Source organism: Humulus lupulus, chromosome 5 (genome assembly GCF_963169125.1).
Source record: "Humulus lupulus chromosome 5, drHumLupu1.1, whole genome shotgun sequence".
NCBI lineage: Eukaryota > Viridiplantae > Streptophyta > Magnoliopsida > Rosales > Cannabaceae > Humulus > Humulus lupulus.
Genome location: NC_084797.1, coordinates 30411550 through 30420189, shown reverse-complemented (window position 1 = coordinate 30420189; position 8640 = coordinate 30411550). Strand labels below are relative to the sequence as shown.

At 42.2% G+C, this 8640-nt stretch overlaps 1 protein-coding gene across 2 annotated transcripts; it reads right to left on the bottom strand.

Moving 5' to 3' along the window:
- Positions 1-1743: 1743 nt before the first annotated feature.
- LOC133834707 (large ribosomal subunit protein eL36y-like) lies at positions 1744-3416 on the bottom strand. 2 transcript variants are annotated; one of them, XM_062264403.1, is made up of 4 exons: positions 3302-3416; positions 2533-2637; positions 2182-2381; positions 1744-1922 (listed from the first exon to the last, which is right to left on the bottom strand). In XM_062264403.1, the coding sequence occupies exons 1-4, from the start codon at positions 3395-3397 to the stop codon at positions 1892-1894; spliced, it is 432 nt and encodes a 143-aa protein (XP_062120387.1). In that variant the 5' UTR covers positions 3398-3416; the 3' UTR covers positions 1744-1891. The 2 variants fall into 2 exon arrangements, with proteins under 2 accessions (XP_062120387.1, XP_062120388.1); XM_062264404.1 differs by having other exon boundaries at positions 3295-3415.
- Between the last annotated feature and the right edge of the window lie 5224 nt (positions 3417-8640).

The following is an 8640-nucleotide window of genomic DNA, read 5'->3' as shown; positions in this document are numbered from 1 at the left end:
TGAGGAAATCGACCCAGGTAGAGGTAGTGGGCGGCCAAGTGAGGGAGAGTGAGTAGCGGCAGAGAGGGATCCATAAAATTTATGTGAAAGTCTCAATTGAGAAAGATGACAGGGAATCCGTATATGTGTGAGGCGGCGTGAGAGTGAGAAGTGAGAGAATAATATTAATATCTATTGAATTGACTATATAGTCCTTTTTTTAATTTGATAATATTAATAAATAATTAAACATATATATAATTTTAATCGATAATTAATAACAATAGTAATACAATACTATTATAACTAATATCTTTTTATCCTTGTGCTTTTCCTTAATAATAGGGAGGAATTGAATAGATTTAAGGTAATGGTTATTGTTGTGTGCTCTTTTAATTATATATTTGTATACATATAGGCAAATTTTTTAGTCCCTCACGAGACTTAATCCAACAAGTGGGACCCAAAAAAAATTTCCAAGTGTCAAGCTTGCCACGTCATCAATCTCTATTTTTGGGGATAACAGTTATAATTGCTTATTAAGTTGATGTTTGTTTTTGTTTTAATGTAGATCAAGGTCATTATGAAAGAATTTGTAAAACATTTTGATTAACCAGTTGAAAAGAGAATGTAATAAAAGTATGTATTTTGTCTTTTGATCAGTTTATTGGATCTTCTTTGTCACAAAAGAGATCGAGGTAATATAAAGTTGCCTTGAAACCATCACCTTGCTCTATGTACTTATTGTATAATCTGTAGTTGCAAAATTGGTTTGAACTAATTATACATTTTTTATGTATCTAATGCATTATATGTTCAGTTCGCCCAAGAGTTTATCATGCAGTAAATTTTGTACTGATTCCCTTTTTTTAGTAGAGATAATTACTATAAAGCAATTGTGTTACTAACAGGAGAATGAGACAATGGTAAAAATGAATAATGAACAAATAAATAAAAGAAGAGAAGGTAGCTAAACATTTGAAGATCTCGATATGAATTAAACATTTTAATGAAGAAATGCTTGCATTTCTGGTATCATGCGCCGAACATCTCGCACTCTATTATTTACATTGTTAGTTGCATTGGTTTTGAGGACTCGCCATGGCCAACATATATGTCTCACCCTACGATTATGTCGCTCTCGAGTTTCTGCTTCTTCTAATTGCCTGGATAACTCAGGCAGCCCTGCTGTAAGGACTTTTCTTTCAGTTTTAGTTTGCCATTTTATATGTCCAAAGCAGCCTTTGTTTTCTCTAATTCTGGTTTCAGAATGCCAACCTAATGCACATAGTTTCAGACAATTAATCTTAAGTGATTCTCTATGATTGATGAACTTAAAAAGATGAATGCTGAAAATACTGTAGACTGGGAAAGAAAGCATCAAACTGAATACCAACAAATTTTGAACATTAGAAAATCCTTAATTGAAAAAAGTAGCAGATTTATGGTTACATTAATTGTCCAAATATCCATTATAGTTTTGATTTAAATAAATCTGATGCATCAGCTTTAGATATGCTTTACAATGTTGATTGTAACTGTTTCTATAGTCCAATAATACGAAGATTTGGTAAAATTTATCCACACTATATATCATCGTACAAGCTCAAAAAATTACCCAATTAAAGTTTAAACTGCCTCATTAAAACGTTCATTAACTAGAGACACAATTGATAAAGTAAAGACATTGTCTAAATTCAAAACTAACATGTAGACCAAACTTGGCCACACAACATAATTGTCAAAAAAAAAAACGCTATCATAAAACCAAAAATAAAGGCCACATTTCATAATTTCCAGAGTTAATGTCGCTTTAACAAACAAATATTTGAAATGAAGTATCGTCTAAGATCAAAATCTCAAAGGAACTTGGATTCTAAGGCTAACACAAATACAACTAGAAAAAGAATTCTCATTTCTTCTTCTCAGCACCTCCACCAGCTCTGCAAGCAAATCACAAAAGAAAATAAGACAGGAATTAAAACCACAATCAATCCGTACTACTCTACATAATGCACAACTGAATCATGTCACAAATTCAAGTTTTGGGAAGCCAATAAAAAAACATTAACAACCCTTGACATGACTTGATGAAAAACCACAACAGAATTATATTATTAGTGTAATGATTATTTGAAGATCATAAACCTACTCAAGTGAAGAATCACAATTATTCTACTAATCAAGTTCATTCGGAATTACCTCATCTTGCGGAGAACATTGGACATCTCTTCACGCTTCTTCTTCGCCCTCTTGTGGGTTCCAAGCTTCCTCTTCGCCACTTTCAGAGCCCGCTTGTCCTTTCCAACTTTCAGAAGCTCAGTAATCCTCTTCTCATATGGTGCAAATCCAGCGACTTCCCTAATCAAGTTTCTGACGAAATGTACCCTCTTACTGGTTTTCTACACCAGAAAACAAAACCAATTGAAAAATACTCTTGACATAATTTTAATGGCATCATATGAAATGTAATATCAAGATTCACACGTTAAGGCCTCAAAACATTAACAATCTAGAAATAAGCATACTGTGCATAACACATAATAGACTTACCCCTTTGCGGTCAGAGGGCCTTGGAGCTAATTCCTTCTTGGTCACAACATGTCCTCTGTTCAAACCCACAAAGAGGCCCGTATTGGGCTGCTTAGGAGCCATTACCTTGATCAATACAATCAAGCTATAATTACTAACAACTCCCATCAATTCATTTCAGCTTATCATTGAACAAAAATTTACTAAACAATAAGGTTCTGTTTGCAGAAGCAAAATCGAAAGTACCTATTACGATTTTACTTCTGCAACCTGAAACTGATCATATGCAATATTTGAATTCATAATATAATACAAGGAAGCGTATTTTCAAAAGATAAGCGACAATGCAAGACTTTACGACAATAAAAGCAACGCCTACCTAACTAATCCAGGAGACTCTAAAAATTACAGCAGAAACCATAAAGGAATGCTTCAAATATCCAAAAAAAGAAGAAGACACATCTCAAGTTTCAGAAACAAATATGTGGGAAATGGGTATTGGAATTAAGAATAGACACCACCTCAAAAACCATGAACACCATAAAGGGGTCTCTTAAATGTTCAAAAGAAGACACATCTCAAGTTTCAGAAACAAAAATGTGGGAAATGAACATTGGAATTAAGAATAGAAACCACCCCAAAAACCATGAACACCATCACAATCCTCAAAGGTAAGCATTTCAATTATATTAAAAGCCCAAAAAATTGACGATCGAAACCCAATCAACAAATTCTAATTGATATCTGAATATTGAAATAAGACAAATAAACAATTGCCAATACCTCTTACAATTTTGCTTCTGCAACCAGAAACCAGTGGCAAAGGCGAAGGAAATAATGGCGAAGAACACAGACGGCCGAGTAAAACCCTAACGAATATATACATATATATATATATTTATATATATATAAATATAAATATCTATATTAGAAGACCTAGTTGGTTTTTGAGGTGGGTCGTTGTAGTATTGGGCCGCTAAACAAACTCTGTCAGCCAATGGTATTTTTGTAAATAAAACACAGCCCAGCCCAGCCAAAAGAAATCATAGTGAGTCCTTGCATTAGAAATGGTGAAAATTACATTTTATATGGGTTTTTTTAATTAAGTTTTAAAAAATATGGTTTTTTTTTACAAGTATTATTTTATGGATTTTTAAAACTTGTATTCCCTTTTATGACATATTTTTGCATATTAATGGCTAAAAAGCCATATTTATGAAAAAATCCCTTAGAAATGGAGAGTGAAGAAATTACACCAAATATGGAATTCATTCTTAAATTTTGAAAAATATGGCAATTTTTTGTCCTTAAGTTTTTTATGATTTTTTTTTTTGTTTACATTTTTATGGGATTTTTTTTTTCTATATAAAATTTTATTTATATACCATATTTTATCATTTATACATTTTTAGTAGTTAGTTTTTATATGTTTTGAGATTATTTTTATAATTTTAATTTATTTGTATTATTTTTTATCATTCATATTTTATAAAATATTTTTTTTATAAAAATTCTTTGTAAATATGAGACATTCATCACCATACTTTTTATTCTCATTTCTTCTTTTCTTCCATATTTTATCTTCTTCAATCAACATTTTTATCCGTAGTAACTGGGTACTACTATCAAACAAAATTTTTTGTGATAGTAATCATGTGTCACTGTCAATTTTTTTGTAGTGATGTGTGGTAACTAGTTATGACAACAAAAATCAGTTTTATTTTCTAAGTGGTGTTGTAGTAATTAGTTAAAACTAAAAAAATAATTTTGAATTTTTTTAGTAATGTACCTGTACGCCCTGATTTTCCCACGGGCTATTAGCGAGTTGAGATACGGCTTAAACTGTATCAGCCACGTGGACATCCCCACAGACCGGAGCTGCCATCGAAAGATCCTACCTCCTCAGCTTGAGGTAGCCTAAGGGTTCGCCAAGGTTAGACTAAGTTGGACTCTGAAGGTCACAGGTCGAGGGAAGCATCTAGCTCGTGGTACGAGCTAGAGTTGGAAGCTATGACCCCTTATAAAGTCAACCACGCAAGGTAAACGTGCACATATCAGACATCACGTGTCTGATATATCCCTGACTTCTCGGACACGCAGCGTGAACGTGCGTATTCAGACACCCACGACTGGGTTGGGCCGTGCGGCCCATTATCCCCCTTACCTATTGATTTGACCACACTTATGTGTCAGGTTTAGGAATTAATCATGAATGTCACAGGGTTGACATGATAGGTAAGAAGGTCATGGGATAGCCTTCTTACCAACTCCCAGGTGCCTTCTCCTATAAATATGGGGACCCTGGGAGTTACAAAGGGTTGGATTCTATGGTGTAAGAAATACTCTGTAAAAGAATACCAAGCATATAGCAATAATATTGACTGGTGGAGTAGAAGGATTTTAACCTTTGAACCACCTAAAAACGTATGTGTGTCACCAGCCCATTCTCAAAAGATCATTCATCTATTTCGGTTCAACATAAGCACTAATCCCTTCCTCTTATTTTCTTAATTATCTGTTGGCGAAGAACCGCGTAAACAGTTTGGTGCTTTCATTGAGAGCAAGTTAGATTGGTGTTGTCGCAAACATCCAACTATGGTGACCACTCGATCCAGACACGGTAACGAGACGGAGCAACATGATGGGCAGGAGGCTCATCATATCGCCATCCCCGATGAACAAATTCTTGAGGTCCAACAGCGGCCGGGCAAACAGCCGGTACGCCAAGATGACACTGGAAGTTCGGCGCCCCGGCCGCCTAATCCAAACCCAGGTTATTACACTACGGTGGAGATGGAGAATGCTCAGCTGAGGAGCCAGCTAGCAACGACTAATCAGCAGATCAAGGATGTGTTGGCCCGACTACCCCCTCTTACAACTGACGCTAACGTCAGAAAGAGGCAAGGCGAGACTCATAAGTCCCGCCGGGGTAATCGGTCCAGGCGTAGCCGCTCGTACAGACCTCCGACATCCAACTCTATTCCCTCATCGCACCATCGAGAGGCAAACTTCGAAGAAATGCCTAGAGCCGAACAACAACAGTACAACCGTTCGGTCAGAACTTCGACTCCCAGCTCCCAACCAGCCTCGAGCGTGCCCAGGAGAGCTCGAGGAAATTCCAGAAGGAGATCCGGGGAGGGCTCGCAGCATCAGCCCGTCCCCACCAGCCGTCCTGCGCCTCGTCCAGATCACCAAGCGCGGGACCCGCAGGTTGGCAGGGCCGAAAGGCCCCCACCTAACTTGATCCGCCCTGACGGAACCAGGATCGCCTCTCCGGTCAGGCATCCTCCCTCTCCAATAAGATATCCATCTCCTCCTCGGCCCGTTCGAGATATTCTAGCCTACGGAAGTAGCAGGAGAAACCCGCCATCCGCAGGGCCTTCCCGACGTAGCAGGGCGCCGAGAGAAAGCCAGGATCCTCACCGCCAAAGGCGGACTCCGAGCCTCTCTAACAGGAGCTTCTGGACCGGCAGCCGCCGGAGTGACCTTTTTGGCGGAGACCTGCGTCAGCGTTTGAGTTCGGCACAAAGTCCTCAAACCACCCAGGGGGGTGACCTGCGAGATCGCCTTAACTCTCATAGAGGGGAACAAGTAGGAGGTGACAACCATGCTCGCTTAGGGGGAGCCCTGTCCGAAGTACGTAACGGCGGGAATGCCCCAAATAACCTATCTCAAGATAGGAGGGGCAATAACCCACCAAATATGTATAATGGATCCGGAGCTGTTGAACAGCCCCGGAATAACCAAGGAAATCAGGACAAAACCCTCGAGCGCCTGGCCTAGATGGAGGAGCTGATGAGGAAGCTCCTATCGGAGAAAGAGAAAGATGAATATCATTCGGGGGACGAGATGGAGCTCTTCGCCCCCAGCATAGCAGCAACGGCTTACCCACCCGGTTTCCATATGCCGCACCTGTCCAAGTTCAATGGAGACGGAGACCCGTCGAATCTTTTGGGGATGTTCAACACCCTGATGATGGCCCACAACATTGGCCCTGAGCTGAGGTGTCTAATCTTTCCTTCCGCACTGACTGGACCAGCCAGGCAGTGGTTCAAGCAAAGCAAAAGATAGTCAATCAGCTCCTGGAAAACTTTCTCGGCTGATTTCAAAAGGGCATTCCGAGCCTCCCAGGCCGCCCGCATCAAGGCCGACTCTCTGGCTAACGTGAGGCAGTAGCCCGATGAAACTCTGAAGGCCTACCTGAGCAGGTTCGCAAACGTCACTGCTCGGGCCAGAGACGCAGATGACAGCTCCAAGCTCATGGCCCTGAGGACTGGAATCCTCGTCGGAGGGGAACTCTGGAAAGATATACAAAGGAAGGGAGTTAGCTCGGTGAACGAGTTCCTAAATAGGGCCCAGGAATTGATCAATTTGGAGGAGGCCGAAGCCTCAGCTGCAGGGACCAGCCAGGCCCCCGAGCAGCCCGCTGGAGTGGGGACGGAGGTCGTGGCAGCGACCCAAAAAGTTACACGGAACAACCAACTCAGTGGAGGCAAAAGAAAGGGGAATGGTGAGGGCAGCCAGCATGGCCCAAAGAAGAATAAGTCCATAGACAAGTTTAAGCCCGTCTACGTGACTTATACAGAGCTCACCCACTCTAGGGAGAACATCTTCCTAGCTAACTCTACTCGCCTCCCCTAGAAGAGGCCAGAGCCGTTGAAGCACCAAAAGGGGAAAAGAGACACCTCCAAGTTTTGCCGTTTTCACAACGATGTTGGCCACAATATCGATGATTGTAGGCATTTGAAAGATGAGATCGAGACTCTCATCCGAGCCGGCCCCTTGGCTCAGTACGCGCGGAACAGGGTTCCAGCAAGTCGACCTGCTCCAGAAGCCCCGGTCAGTCAGCCCGGGTCTCGGGTAGATCAGGACGTCCCTCCTCCCGTGATAGGAGGAGAGATATCCACAATATCTGGAGGTCCGCATATGGCTGGCACGAGCAGGGACGCCCAGAAGAGGTACGTAAACGAACTCAAGGCGCATAATGGAGTAGAGTTCGTCCCAGAGAAGCGTCTGCCAAAGCAGCAGCGATTGGAGAGGCCACCGATCATTTTTACGGAAGAAGATGCGGGCCATGTCCAGTTCCCTCACAAAGACCCTCTGGTCGTAGCAGTTCAGCTCGCTAATCAGAGGGTTAGGAGGGTGCTGATCGACAACGGGAGCTCGGTAAACCTCCTATTCCGGTCAACATTGGAGAAGATGGGTTTGATTGTCGCCGAGCTGAGGGCGACCTCCATGATGCTGTATGGTTTTTCGGGAGAAGGTTCAGCGGCTATAGGGACTATCGAGCTGGTGATCACCCTAGGAGAAGGACCTCGGACAATCTCCAAACTCCTCGAGTTCGTGGTCGTCGACTGCTCGCTGCGTACAACGCAATTTTGGGACGACCCACGCTCATAGCCTTTGAGGCAGTCACTTCCATTCGCCACCTCGCGATGAAATTCCCTACTTCCACGGGAATATGCACTGTCTGTGGCGATCAGCTCGCTGCCAGGGAATGCTACAGCATTTCCATGAAGGGAAAATCGAAACCCGGGAAACTAGCAATGGCCATCCAAGGTGGTGGAGAGGAATCTCAGGAACCCTTAGTTGATCCTAAGATTGAAAATCCTCAGAGCGCCGAAGGGAAAAATATCGTCTTAAGTGAGGATATTGACCCCCGAGTAGGTGAGGATAGGTCCGAGCTCCAGGCTATTGAGGAGCTCGAGGAAGTAAGCATCGATCCGCAGAACCCTTCACGGATGGTCAGGCTCGGGAAAAACCTCTCTAGCGAGAGGAAGGCGGAGCTGACTAAATTTCTGCAGGACAACCTGCATGTGTTTGCGTGGTCACACGAGGACATGGTGGGAATCAGCCTGAGTGTCATCATGCACACCCTTCATCTGGATAAAAGCGTTCCTTCAAAGGCCCAGAAGTAGAGGCGCCTTGGAACAACCCGGGCTGAAGCCTTAGAAGAAGAAGTAGCCGCTCAAGAAATGCGGCTTTATCCGTGAAGCCAAGTTTTCGATTTGGGTCGCCAACCCCGTGCTGGTTCCGAAGCCCAACGAGAAGTGGCGGACCTGCATCGACTTCTCCGACCTAAATAAAGCCTACCCCAAGGATTGTTTTCCATTGCCGAGGATTGACCAA

Excerpts from the sequence above, each read along its gene's own strand:
- LOC133834707 (XM_062264403.1), bottom strand. The coding sequence starts at position 3,397 with ATGTATATATTCGTTAGGGTTTTACTCGGCCGTCTGTGTTCTTCGCCA. Across the intron at positions 2,638-3,301 it reads CTGGTTGCAGAAGCAAAATT|GTAATGGCTCCTAAGCAGCC; the intron begins GTAAGAGGTATT and ends GTATTGATCAAG. Across the intron at positions 2,382-2,532 it reads GGCCCTCTGACCGCAAAGGG|AAAACCAGTAAGAGGGTACA; the intron begins GTAAGTCTATTA and ends TTTCTGGTGTAG.